The sequence below is a fragment of the Amblyomma americanum genome, chromosome 1 (assembly GCF_052857255.1).
Source record: "Amblyomma americanum isolate KBUSLIRL-KWMA chromosome 1, ASM5285725v1, whole genome shotgun sequence".
NCBI lineage: Eukaryota > Metazoa > Arthropoda > Arachnida > Ixodida > Ixodidae > Amblyomma > Amblyomma americanum.
In genome coordinates this window covers 142,770,848-142,784,528 of record NC_135497.1, presented here as the reverse complement: position 1 = coordinate 142,784,528, position 13,681 = coordinate 142,770,848, and the positions used below count along the sequence as shown (strand labels likewise).

The 13,681-nt window shown below is 46.3% G+C and overlaps 2 protein-coding genes and 1 long non-coding RNA gene across 3 annotated transcripts; 1 reads left to right on the top strand and 2 right to left on the bottom strand.

Moving 5' to 3' along the window:
- Positions 1-547: 547 nt before the first annotated feature.
- On the bottom strand, positions 548-1,563 carry LOC144113778 (uncharacterized). The gene is made up of 2 exons (XR_013310858.1): positions 1,425-1,563; positions 548-842 (listed from the first exon to the last, which is right to left on the bottom strand). It is a non-coding gene; the product is annotated as an uncharacterized LOC144113778 (long non-coding RNA).
- Positions 1,564-2,549: 986 nt separating this feature from the next.
- Positions 2,550-8,830, bottom strand: LOC144113774 (uncharacterized). Its single transcript, XM_077647085.1, has 7 exons — positions 8,529-8,830; positions 7,612-7,775; positions 6,069-6,155; positions 5,907-5,984; positions 5,743-5,820; positions 5,482-5,625; positions 2,550-5,359 (listed from the first exon to the last, which is right to left on the bottom strand). The coding sequence occupies exons 1-7, from the start codon at positions 8,828-8,830 to the stop codon at positions 5,310-5,312; spliced, it is 903 nt and encodes a 300-aa protein (XP_077503211.1). The 3' UTR covers positions 2,550-5,309.
- Positions 8,831-11,391: 2,561 nt separating this feature from the next.
- Positions 11,392-12,320, top strand: LOC144113773 (NEDD8-conjugating enzyme UBE2F-like). The gene has a single exon (XM_077647084.1). The coding sequence runs from the start codon at positions 11,547-11,549 to the stop codon at positions 12,117-12,119; it is 573 nt and encodes a 190-aa protein (XP_077503210.1). The 5' UTR covers positions 11,392-11,546; the 3' UTR covers positions 12,120-12,320.
- The last annotated feature ends 1,361 nt before the right edge of the window (positions 12,321-13,681 follow it).

Genomic DNA, 13,681 nt, shown 5'->3' with positions numbered 1-13,681 from the left:
TTAAAACATGCTTTAATAACATAGCGTCATGGCAAGGGGAAGAGATTTGAACACCTCTTGTAGCCTCACCAGGAGTACAACCCGATAGTGGTGCCCTGGTAATAAGCAGAACACTCCCGATTGCGATTCATGCTTTCCACTGATGTGTGCTTGATGGAATTTGTTACAGATTCCATAAGACACTATAACAAATTCCATGTCTCGCATTTTCGACATGGTTTAATTATTGCTTTCACATGATGGGCTAAATTTGTTATTAGTTGTTGCTATTAGAGACTACTTGCAGGTATCCAGTTTAGTAGCCTTACATTGTGCTCCTATGCTTGAACTGGAAAGGCGAGCTGTGTAGCAGCTTAGCTGCTATTAGGTGATGAGCTAGGCTAGTTAAGGTGATTAGCTAGGCTGGTTAAAAGCTTTTAACAGTCTGAACAAATACACTTCGCTCCAACACAAGTGGAACTCACAATATTTGTCGCTGTAATAGCTTTTATATATCCGCAACATTAGTGAAGGGCAGTTCCATGCCCTGCCATGAAGGGGCTACTAGGCAGGTTTAGACATGTTTTAATAAGCAAAGCAACTAGAACACATGCTCCTGGTTATCTCAATGAATTAACATTGCTGTATGTGTTGCAGGAAGCCCACAAATACAAACAAAAAACCATTCTACTGCAATAGTGCCAATGCCCTCAGTTGCCATCGGTGACATCAGATATCACTTCAGCACTGGGAGTGTGCTTTATCAGTTGCAGGAGGCTCCGGAGAAACAGCCATGCCACCACACACAGACTGCCTAAAACCATCACCGACGGCTCTCTTTTCTCCCCGAGACCCTGCAGAGGCTTGACACAGGACGGGGGGGGGGGGGGGTAAGCGTCAAGAGAAGAGCATGTTAGTAAACAGGGAAATGAGATGAACTCCTTCAGGCATTTGAAGCACAGAACCTTGGGGAACTAGACAGGGTATCAAGCCCCCTTGAAATTTTTCTTGAATTTCTTTAAAATGGGTTTCCTCTACTCTCAAAGCTGTTAAGTTCAGAAATACAGTCGAGCCCACTTATGAACCTGATCATGATGGTTGCACAAATGATGTTCATTGTATCAGAGGTTCGTAGTAAGTGGACTTCCCATATTACAGCCAAATATACCAAGTCGGACAGTGCAAGTCCTTTATGCACGTCTGTTAATTCAAACAAGACCCTATTATAGCACTTTCCAAGCTCTCCAGTGCAGTCACATGCTCCTTTCGATACCTCTGCTATCAACAAGCTAGTTTTCGGAGCTCTCATGGTAGCAGGTGGTAGCCTGGACCCTTCGTTATCGCCCTCATCAGATTTCTGACAATGCGAGAGTTATTTCTCATATTTCGTGCGCTGTTATTTTCGTCAGTGTAAGGCTTTCCGATGTCAACTTCATCATCTGTACCAACTAAGTCATCCTACGCGACATCAGGTCTGGCCAGCTGCGCATCGACACGTTGCCACAAATCCACATGCGTTCGGTAATATGATGACCGACAGCGTCCTCCATCATTCCTGGGTCCCTGAGCGCTGCCTTATGGAAGTTATTCCAAGGTAGATGTATGCTGGTAGCGAAGGCTCCATAGACGCCCATTGGTCCAAAAAATGGCGGCTCGTGGGCACTCCAGCGCCCCCTGGATTTTTGGGGGCAAACTACGCAAACGTGACGTAGAATGACGTCACGCATACGTATGCTTTTGGCGCGAATTATAAAGCGGTCTTTCTGTAGAATCCGCGTTTTCGAGCCCGTACCTCTCGAAGGTTGCTGCCTTTCAGCGCGCCCCAACCTTTGCCAGTCAAATGTGCTCGAGTTCCTGCTAGTTATGGCCTTGTTAATGTGCAATTGGGAACGCAATGAAAGTGGCTGGTAAAGGAGGGGCAGCATAGAAAGGCAGCAACACTTCCAGACACTGGCGAAGCATGCATGATTCGTAGTGCAAATACTGGTGCTAGTACTTTTGGGAGCTTTTGAGTACAGCAAGGTATGATGCACAAAGCACTGGCTCAAGTGCACAGTTCGCAATAGAGTGTACGGCAAGTATGGTTTTCATAGTTTCATATTCATTGTTTATTGCAGCAACCAAACAAATACAGTCACAAAGCACACCCTTGGCACACAAACAAAAACATGTCACAGGCAGCACAAGCAGTATTGTTTAAGTTGGCTAATCATCTCAATAGTCACAGTGCAGATAGGAAAATCCCTGAAGTGCCACGAACGTTGTCAGTTAGGAAATTGAAAAGTATAGAAAACAATGCTACGACAGCTTCAATTGAAGCGAACATAACATGACATAAGTAGGCGCATCAACACAGACCATAGAGCACACTGGGATTATTCTTCACATTTAATTTCTTCAGCTGAAAGAATATAGCAGGTGCGTTTACATCTGCAAGGCAATGTTAAAGCCAGCTTTAGCACCCTCAAACGTGCTCAACGTAGGAGCAAATACCATACATTGAGCCGGCGTACCATCCCCAGAGTACTTCTAGTCGTTAGGCGGATCAATTTGAAGTAATTTTACGTCAACAAAAGTACACATGAAGTACAGTGTACAGTGAAGTGCAAGGACATTCGCGGGGCAGTAAAGCATGTAATCAGTGTACTGTACGCTACAATATAGCCAGATAAAAGTCCAGCGCTGTTCTGTTCGTTGCGCTGACAAAGATCCTACTAAAAACTCTGAGATGCAACTAGCCTGCTAAAAGGTGGCCTGGTAGCCAGTGGTGCCGAGTGGTAGTTATGATGACAATGGTTGATTTCATTATACCTGCCAGCACGGAACTGCAGGGGGGGCGAGCAGGTGGAAAAATTAATCCCAGCGCCACGGAAACTAGGTTAATCCATTGCCTAGAAAGTCTCCTTTCAGAGGCATTCGCTTTATCGGTATGGCGTTTTATCTGACAATATTGCACAAGTACATAGGTGACACTTGAACAGGCTGTACATGGCATAAAAGTACCCTAAAAGAGCGACATAGTGGAATGAACGATGAAAGATGCTACATTGTTAAACCATTGCCCCTGTGAGCAACCACGTCACATCCTAGCAAATCAAAATACACAAGTAAAAAATAAAAGAATAAAACCAGGCTGTGAACCAGAAAAAAACCCTTTGCAACCGTTAAACCAGACTAAGCTGATTTGTTGCAAAGGCTGCATAATAGCCTGCAACTTCACAAAATATTCAGCCAACAGCTCGGGAATTGCATCCTTTTCATTTGCTTAGCCTCAGTGCTTGCTTCGTGGCTTTCCGTTTAGTAGTTTGACTGTGCAGTTCAAGATTTTTTCTGCGTGCAAGCCAATGCAACCTCACCCTGACGAACAGGGCAAACAAACCATCATAAACGTCATCACCACACACAGTCAGCGATTTTTCTACCTTGGCATGAAGCAACATGCACAGATCATGCCCTACTTGTTCTTTTCCCACAATATTGGCACTAGATGCGACAAAAACCTGCTCGCAAGCATTGATGAAAGCTACAAACGAGGGTGTAGGAACTGACAGGCTCCCAAAGTCACCTTCTCCAGGATTTTTGACACTTAAGTACAAGAGAACTTGGCTCTGATCGGCAAAGGCGGCATTTTCTAGCCTCACCTCGCACGTATGTGGCCCTGTAACACACCTGTGATCATTCATAAACTTGTAGGCAAGCCAGCCAGCAAAATAGACAATGTTGTTCTCTAGTATTGGAGACTGATAATCATATGGCAAAACTTCTACTGCAACTGGCAAAGATGTGGCAGCTGTACAGAGAGAAGGAGCAGACTTAGATAAACAAATTGGGAGAGTGGCTAGAAGGCTAGACATGTCTTCAGCACAGTTGCTGCTTTCCGACAGTTTGAAAAGGTTGTTAACTAAAAGATGCCTAAATGCTGCTTGAAACTGCCGGCAAGACGAGTTGCTGTTTGATCCAGATTTCGACCTAACAATAGAAAAGGTGTTTTCAAGTGCATCCTGGTTCAGGTGCCTGGTAAGGAGGTATGTCAAACCATAGCGAGAGGCCAGGTGGTTCCATAACAGCAGCACAGCCCTCATAGTTTGGCAGAAGCCACGGATGCAAAGAGGCTGCCGCGCACAGCCTAGAACTTCGATGTTTTCGAAAACTGCAATACACTCTTCCAAAAACTCTTCATGCACAGATCCTGCACAAATTGCAGATGCATACGGAGACTTTCCCCGCTTCTGTGAAGTATTTAGACTGTCAAAGAGTCTATCGATCCTCTCAACAAATCTGGCTGTGTGGATAGCCTCTGATGGCAACTGTTGGAATGTTACCAATGAGCACAATGCAGCAGCGCAATGATTGCTGAATACCTGTGCTGCGAGTTTCACAGACATCTTCGAAGCAAAAGTTAAATTAAAGTGCCGGGCACTCAACTTTGGGATGGACCGAATTTGCATTTCTCGATCCTTCTCATAAGCCTGTCGTATGTACGAGCTTTTAATTGTGTCACTGCCTACCCTGAAGTCATACTTGAAGAGCATATTGCGCAAGCACTTGAGCAAATGCGGTGGATCAAAAATAAAGAAAAGCGGTTCACCATTCACACTTAAGTACGGCTTTTCAGGGGTCACAAGTTTCGAAAACAGAGAAACATTTTGGTTCCCCTGATCACAAACCACAGCCACAGGCTGCAATCCAGCTCCAACCAACATTTTGTGGCATTTGAAGAGGAGGTCATAGAGAACAGTTGCAGGCGCTGCCTTATCTGCAAAGAAGTAGCCAAGAGGCTGCTTCCACGGCGTACATATTCCTTTGGCCATGAACACAAGCGCCTTGTTTGCAAGATTTGGACCTTGTGCTGCACTGTACTCTTCAAGGCCTTCAAATCTGTCCGACACTGGATTGTACGACAGCTCCTTTGAAACATGCATTTCATCAAAAATTATGGTGCAAGCCCTGTCTTGCCGTGGAAAAGACGCTGCCCGTTTCTCGATCAAATCAAAAACTTCAGGATAAAATCCAACCCTCAATGGTACGCGTGCAAGCCACAGCTGCAGTGACCTAACAGATGGAAGTTTCAGGAGTTTCCTGCAATATCTGTAACCTTTTGGGCTGTGGAAGTATAAACCTAAAGCAAAGGTTTTGTTTTGGCTGCACCATCGACGGCCAAACCTGCTGACATTGTGCATCTTTAACTGAGCTTCAACAAAAGCAGCAACAGCTGGTGTTAAATGCTCACGCAGACTATCTACCAATTCGGCAGTGGTCTTCATGCGACGGCGCTGAAGCAGCAGTCCTTGCAGCCTCTTGTTGCGGTTACGCAGCTGCCTGAGCTTGGCTCAAAGTTTCTGCAGTGGCCGCCTTTCATTGATGGGGCTGGTGAAAGATCCTGCAACGTACAGAGTCGACGGAAGAGCAATAAGTTGCTACGTCGGGTTTAGTCATAGCTGCATGTAGTCCTGTAGCACCAAAAAGTGCGCAATATTGCGAAAGCGTTGTAAAATTGCTAACCTTCATAAGAAAGAGGCGAACTGCTGAACGGAGCTCCTGGTGACAGATCAGTACTCGCTGACAGTGTTGCGGCCACCCCTGCCGTGCCAGGTTCCAGAGATGAAGCGCTTGCTTCAGTGCTTGGTCCTGCATATGTGTGGTCAGCTGCGCCCACAGAATATAAAGAACAAAATATAGTGACAGCACAGTTCTGACAGGGAAGCCAGCAACCCAACAATGCACAAATAATAACTAAGCGCCACAGGCGGAATTAACACTTACACTGAACCATTATGAAGCCACTGGCGTGGGAACAAGCTTGGTTCAGCGTAGAACCAGTAGGGCTGGCACCATCTGCATCTGCACAGCGCACAGACAAGGAATTGTAGCATATTTCTGAGCCATACCTCCTCAGGCTGTTCGAGCAGATACGAAATAACAATCACCTTCTTGGAAGAGTAGCAGCGACTGGGACGACCGACTCTGGACATACCCCTTGGAAACAGGTTCACCGGAGACAGCAGCTATCATAGGAAGCAGTCCAATGAGCTTTCAGTCGTCACCATTTTCAAAAGATTTATGTCAGTCATGCATACAACCCTGATCACCTGGTTCTCCAGCCCGGCGCACTGATGCCGAAGTTTCGCTCAGAGATTGTGAACAGTTCATGTCGCTGCTGCATTCGCTTGAGGTGTCTGAAATGCCAACATTATTGCGGAGAGAAAAGAGAATTCAGTACCTTTATAGTAAATAATTTCCAAAGAACTATAGCTTCCACAGCATGCGGTTCACATTGTCATCACTCTAGAAAGAAAAATGCTTATCCAATGAAATAAAATTCTGTTTACCACCCTTAATCGTTAGGCACATTAGTTTGATGTCATCAGCAGCTGTGGAGTACCAGTAAATCATTTGCAATTTTCATATGCTATGTTTTACTTTGAAGAGTGCGAAATTCGCCTGTCACACAAACAACGATAGCTCGCAAATCAAGTAATGTGCCCCATATTGTTTACAGATTTATGCAGGTCAGCCTATGGCCTACGCAATGAGATGCAACAAGATGAATTCTTAAGCAATTATCGCAAAAAATAAAAACCTGTACAAACATTGGCTTTCGCTAGCATGAATATTGAGGAAAAAGGCAACAACACAAACAATTATTAGTGCATTTCTATAATCGTTCAGTGCATGCTTTGATACATAACACATGAGCACACAATATCTCGAGAAGCTTTTCACCAAGCGTACCTTGCCCAAGTCGGCATAAGATTGCATCCTGATAAGACTGAAGATGAAAAAAGAAGCTCTGCATACAAGAAAGCAAAGTTCTGGAGTACTAAAATTCATCAAACATTTAGGAAGGCTCACCCTTTTTTCCCCCTCACTTCTTTTGAGCTATCAAAGGAAGGACGAGAATGCCCTCTGGACACGACAGGGACCGTTCATGAGACAAGGTTTCACGGTGAATATGAAAGATTCAACTCCCACTTGCTGCAAAACATGTAGAGTCGCCTGGTTTCCGTTGCTGAAGTGGCTAGCGGCATCAAACAGCCTGAACCGGAAGACTGAGAGACTCACGTTAAGATCCTTTGGAGCCCTTTGCCATACCAGACTATCGAATATCCCACTTCCATTATCCTTTTTTTTACCGGAAATATCAGGCAAGAGTATTCACACTGTCAGTGTACTTTTTCCGCACCCGTGCCTAGAAATTCGCTTGAGCACCCTTCGCCTACTAAGCTTGTGCCATTAGCTTACCACAAGCACAAACCTAATTCTATGCTATGTTGGACATTTGTCACGAACCTCACATACAGTGTACAGTGCATACAAGAGACGTAAAACGAATATTATATATATATATATATATATATATATATATATATATATATATATATATATATATATATATATATATATAATTATATGTGCTCACGTGAAAGCGATACTTCCATTTTCGTTTTCGCTTAGCAGGGTGCAGGTAAAAATTTACTGTAATTTTTAAAGCCACAACACAGATACATAATTCGTTTTGCAAAAGACGCTAGACTGTTTATGGTTACGACAAAAAGGAAAAATTTCATTTTTTCACAAAACCTGACATTTCAAGGGCGGCGAATGCCTTAAAAGTTTGATAACAAAAATTACCGGCAATGCTTGCTCGAGTAGGCAAAGCATCGTGTCGCAGCCTTCCTGACGTCAGATACACAGATGGTTCGAAGTGCCTCGAGCAAATCCTGAGTTCTCGTAGCTGCGACGGCGCCTTCTTCTCCAGGCTGACGTTGCGGCAGAACTGCACCCACGCTCGGCACCTGGACGTGATGCAACATGCACGTTAGATACAACTGCGCCAAAAGGAATACGCATACTCGAAACGCCAATGCGTCATTATTCCTGTCACTGCTAACTGCAGTAAATTATACTTGCATTACATCTGAACTATGCTCGCGCCAAGCTCTCTGCGCCCCAGAGTGCGGTAACGCTCGTCCTCATGCCACGCGGCTAGCTGCTTTTCTAAGCTCAACGAGTGACGAGAGTGAAGTGCGTTTAAAATTACCCTGACAGTCATGTATATGTAGGACAGCAATACCAAGGCAGGCAATAACTCCTGCTGAGCGAATCCAGTTAAAGCCTCCTCAAAGCCGCGCACATACACGAGGCTGAGTTTCGATACTCCCAGCCGCGAGGGGATCCTCAAATTGGCTTCATGGTTTTGCAAAACTAAACAATGTCGTACTCGGAGCTGTCAGGTAGCAAACTTTGTTCTAAATGGGCCTCCCGGTCAGTAGCGTGCACGTGGTTGCTCCTGAGAGCCCGGTGTGAAGTTCACGTTGGTGATAGTCAGCTGCATGAAACTCACTATAAATTAGAAAAATGTGGGCCTCTTTCGCACACCTCAGCACTGAAAGTGTGTGCCCTGCAGTGTAGTACATAAATATCCCCGAAAACATGAAGCCAAGTACGCACGAACGGGTTATAGCTATGAAACACGAGCGAACAGCCCGGCGAAACCATATCGAAGCTATCGTGCATACCTAGAGCAGACGACACTGTCAAGAGCTCACCTGTGAAAGTCCAGCGGGAATCGGTGTAGCGTGACACCAATGGTACTATCCACGCTGTCGCAGTGTACCACGGAGCATCGTTTCTTCACATGCCGCAAGCTCATCTTGAAATGAAGCGCTAAGCGCTTCAAAAGAAGAGCGCGAAGCGTGCAAAGACGGAAAAAGACTTCGCACTGGCCGCACGCCGAAGGAAACGACAAAACCGAGAAAACTGCCGCAGCGGTGCAGCGGGGTGCAAATCTTACCGAACGGTGACAAAGAAGCGACGTGCAAGGACGACGAAAACTTCGCAAAAGGAGCATTTTGAGACCGGCGAGCTAAATTTATACGCTTTACCAGGCGCGCCATCGCAGACAGCTGGCGAAAAGAAATCGCTTCGTAAGCTCCCGCCACTGTGGCCGGGTTAGCCGGGTATGGAAACAAGGCCTGCAAAGACGCGCTGTAATGCACCGCACACTCATGAATAGGGGGCAGGTCAAGAGTGTTGCAAAAATACAAAATTTGCCAGGTTTTAATAAAATGACTTACCTCATTCATAAAACAAGGTGCTAATATATTTTTTCTTTTCTATTGGCAGATTACATTCTAATTTTGTAGTTTTATTATTTATTTATATGAGTGTTTTGCCCCCCCCATCCTCTGGTTGTGCTGCAGTCGCGCTAAACCACTTTTCGGCCCAGCCTTCGCCACCACTATAAATCCGCCTTGAGAAGTCTACGAGCATACGCGCATGTCGCTTCAAACCCTTTTAGTTGCACGTACGCGACAGTCGCCGCGCGTTCTTCCTAGCGCCATTAACGGACAGATGAAGACACTGCTGTAGCCACTCTAAGACAAAACGAGTCAAAACCAAGCCAGTCAAACTGCGTCGGCGTTAGCTGGAAAATTGCCCTTATATCTGAAAAACAAAAGCTATTTGTCGCTTGAAACTTTATGCAAGGGTAAGAATAGGCAAATCGATGGCGAATACAACAGTTTAGAACACGATATCAGATCGATTGATTAGCGACAAAGCTGTTATCGCTGTGAAGCGGCGGGCAGGGCGCCGCCATGTTTGACAACGCTGCGTACCATAGTCTCCTCTAAAAAATAGAGGAGGCTATGTGCGTACGCAAGCAACGCAAAGACCGCAACGTAAAAATCCGAATCTCACGTACGTACGTGAGACCCGCGCATACCCTTTGCGTTCTACGCATGCGCACTGGTCACCCGTCAGAGCTCTACGTACGTGAAACTAACATTGTCTATAATAATTTTATCTGCAGGCTGAAGACAGCACGCGGAGCAGACGCCGCTTCAGAGGCAGAATCCACGTTCTTGGCCCAACACTCGCATAGTCAATGGTGCCAGTTTTCCCTCTAGGTAATACTGAGAAACTTTCTGGGGCGCCAAACTTACAGAGGACCCATGTACACACTATAACCCGGGTTGCACATTATAAATATCCACAGATGTTAGAAATTCTGTTTTTTTTTTCGCTCCTCCCTCTCTTCTCTCATGGTGAGGTTGAGGTGTCCACCGAAAAGTGAGCTATTGCGCTTTCCCTTCCTCGAAACGCTCTCTTTTTTTTTTTGCAGCCGATTACTTAGCATTGCCCGTCCGCTACAAAGAGTACGGCTTCAATCAATCAGTCAATCCATCCTATCTATCTATCATCGCCAGTAACTTTTGCATCGTCTCAGGAACATGCATATACTATATAGTACACTTTAACCACACTGCATTGTAAATATGCCGTCTACAAATAGCCAATTTGGGCTACTTCCTGTTCAGGTTGGCGTAGATTTTTTGCCATGTAGCTATTTTTGTGCTAAATTTCGTCACGGCCGAGAGGGAAGGGTACCGCTGTGAGATGAAAGCAGTGTGCGGAAAGACCGCTAAAATCCACCGCATTGGCCGCACGAGTTCAAGCGAAGACACGGGAAAAAGGAGACGCTAGAGAACTATTCTGAGGAATCCGTTATCAGGAAATGAAAGGTGCGGCAACTGTCTCACTTCTCGATGGACACGTACCTCAGCTGCAGCCACGTCGTTAGTGAAGAGAGAGTGAAAGAAGGAAGAGAAAAGGTGCCGTAGTGGAGGGCTCTGAAAAAAATGTGACCACCTGGGGGTCTTTATAACGTGCACTGATATATCGCACAGCACACGGGCGCCTTTTATGTTTCGCCTCCATCGAAACTCAAAGCAAATAAACGCGCAGCACCCAGCCGAACCAGCTATTACTTGGTCAGCGGCAGACACCTTAACCGAATCGTGAGGGATCAGATGGAGGAAGGGCTGAAAAAGATGCCATAACTGATGGCTCGCCCATTTAATGCCCTCTAAGTGCGCTGACACCGCACAACAGGCGTCTTTAGCACTTCCTCCGTCGAAATCAGAGCGCCGCGGCCGGGATTCGTTCCGATTCGAATAACGCGCTCTATGGCCATGACGCATGTCATCTGGATTGAATTGGATGTGGGGCTTATTCCTTCTACTGGATCGATGACGATTGATTGATACATGTTCTTTACATGCATTGCTAGCAGGTTCAGGTACGGTTAGTACGCATGACCAGTAATTTAACAGCGAATCAAAGAGTTACGTATGTACAGCTGAACGCACTCAAGTGTAAGGGCGGAAACGCAAAAGTTACGCGGAAAAAATAAAAACAAAGCACATGCTCATGTGCCTGTGTCAGTTTGCTCTTTTTAGTTCCGAAGCGCTCAATATTGTTCTATAAATCACAATTTATTTTTGGCTATTTCTGAACTACATATAATTTTCACATTTTCCGACAATTCGGCTACTTTTTAAAGACCTCTTGGGACCATCTGGTAACCCTGTGCGCTTTGATGGCGACTTGAGGGCACTTTGCGATTTGTCCAGAACACTAGATTTGTCCGCCGCGCACCTGCAGCGGCACGAAGTTTTTTTTTTTTTGCAATAGCTTCCGCGCGTGATGTTTTCACGAAAGACATGATTTCTTGAGTCAGACGATTTGTGCGTGAGGAAGTCGGCAAGGCGCAATCAAGCATTATGATCACTTTGTCGAAGAAGCTGAAGCAGAGCTCCCAGAACAACAACACAGACTCCGTGCAGAGCTTAGTGCCCGAGAGCGTCGGAGCTGTGCGGCGAGCTTCCGTCCGAGACAAGCTGCTCGTGCGCGAAGTGCAAGAAATGGAGGCCAATCTTCCCAATACATGCACGCTCAAGTTTGATGACCCAGACGTGCTGCATCGCTTCGAGCTTATCATCGCGCCCGATGAGGGCTATTGGCAGGGCGGCCGCTTCGTGTTTCTAGTCGATGTTCCCGAAGACTACAACATGGTGCCTCCTAAGGTGAAGTGCACGACTCGGCTCTGGCATCCAAACATTAACGAGGAAGGGAATGTGTGCCTGAGTCTTCTACGTGAAAGCTCCATCGACGGTATGGGCTGGGCGCCGACGCGGACACTCAAGGAAATCGTCTGGGGCCTGAACGCGCTCTTCACGGACCTGCTCAACTTCGACGACCCTCTAGACAACGAGGCTGCCGAGCATTACCAGAGAGACAAAGAAGGCTTCGTAGCCAAAGTGCGCGAATATGTGCAGAAGTATGCCAAGCGGTAAATAATACGCGCGGCGGCCGGAATCGGAATTCGCTTCTACGGGTCACCACAGGCCCGTAGTAATCTGTTGCCATTATATGTGGTGACCTTGTGCTGTGCGTGTTTGGATCCTTTGCATCTATTCATTTTATGTGCTTCTATACAAAGTACAAACGAAGTCTATAGTAGTACGTGCGACCTCGTGAATAAAGTTATCTTTTAATTGCCTGCAACCTCAAGTATACGTATGGCCAATATGGTCTATCTCTGTATTATTATTATTATTGACGGTTCACTCGCAAGAATTTGCGCCTACAGTGAACACTACGTTTGTCTAAAGCAGAATTGCAGTACGCCCCCTCGGGGGGTTGAAGGGGGTGTGGCAGCAGCCGAAGAAGATTGGCTTGGAGGCAGCGTGAGCAGCTTAATTGTTAGCTTGAGCAAACTGGCAATCGGGCAGAGGTTTTCTTGGGTTTCGCAGCGAAGTTCAGAAGTGCAATTATAGATGTAGCTCCGTAACTATTAATTTGCCGTGGTGTAAAAAAGAAAGGCGCCAGCCGTTATGACTCGCTACTTTGCTTTAACGCTGAGTAAAGCCCTGCACATGACTGCGCAAGTTCGTTCTTGTGGTGTACAAGCGAAAGAACAACTGCTCCAGCCTGATCGCATTTTGCTGTTCGGGCTTGTCAAGGCTTCGAATATTATACGTCCAGAAAATCTCGCAGTGATGTTGGCTCCGCACTGCAAGTCCGCAGCATGCACAGCTACCTCCCCTCCCTTTTGTTTTTATCAGTGGTCCTGTCCATAATACTGATATCACTAAATCATCGTTTTTTTATGTTGCTGTTGCATGAATTTTCCCGAAGATCGGTTTTGGTGCACGTTTGTCGTTACAGGGTGGAGCAGAAATATACCGTTCTGTTTCAGTGGCGAATAGAGCACATATCGCGCGAGATACTCTGCGACTGTGGTCATACCAAAGGTGCAATTAAGCACACATCACGAGAAGCAAACCATCAGCCAAACTTTCTGCGCCACCTCACTCCCCTTGGTTAAAGCTGCTGGTTATCAACACCTTTCGCGTACAGGCTGCGACATTTGCAGAGCTGCTGATCATGTCACCTCACTCCCCTTGGTTAAAGCTGCTGGTTATCAACACCTTTCGCGTACAGGCTGCGACATTTGCAGAGCTGCTGATCATGTCACCTCACTCCCCTTGGTTAAAGCTGCTGGTTATCAACACCTTTCGCGTACAGGCTGCGACATTTGCAGAGCTGCTGATCATGTCCTTTCGTAGACGCGCGTGCTTCCACGCAGGGAGAGTAGCGACATTACAGCTTCAGAATGCGAGCGCTAGTCATGGCTTTCGCAACCTTTGGCGTGCGTAGTACGACCCGTTCAGACATTGCGTGATGACATAGTCCAGGGGGAACAGCGCATGACGAATGTGAGAAGGTAACTTGGTTGTAATGGCACACGTCGAATGCGGTGATGCCTAAAAAAACCCAAACGTGGATGCTCACAATATAGCTCGCAAACACACACACGTTGCGCACGGTTGCTTGCAGCCCCCCTCTCCGAGTG

Coding starts and splice junctions, on each gene's coding strand:
- LOC144113774 (XM_077647085.1), bottom strand. CDS start 8,830: ATGCTCCTTTTGCGAAGTTTTCGTCGTCCTTGCACGTCGCTTCTTTGT. Junction 5,985..6,068: donor GCGCCGGGCTGGAGAACCAG/GTGATCAGGGTT, acceptor TTCCTATGATAG/CTGCTGTCTCCGGTGAACCT. Junction 5,626..5,742: donor TGGCTTCATAATGGTTCAGT/GTAAGTGTTAAT, acceptor CTGTGGGCGCAG/CTGACCACACATATGCAGGA.
- LOC144113773 (XM_077647084.1), top strand. CDS start 11,547: ATGATCACTTTGTCGAAGAAGCTGAAGCAGAGCTCCCAGAACAACAAC.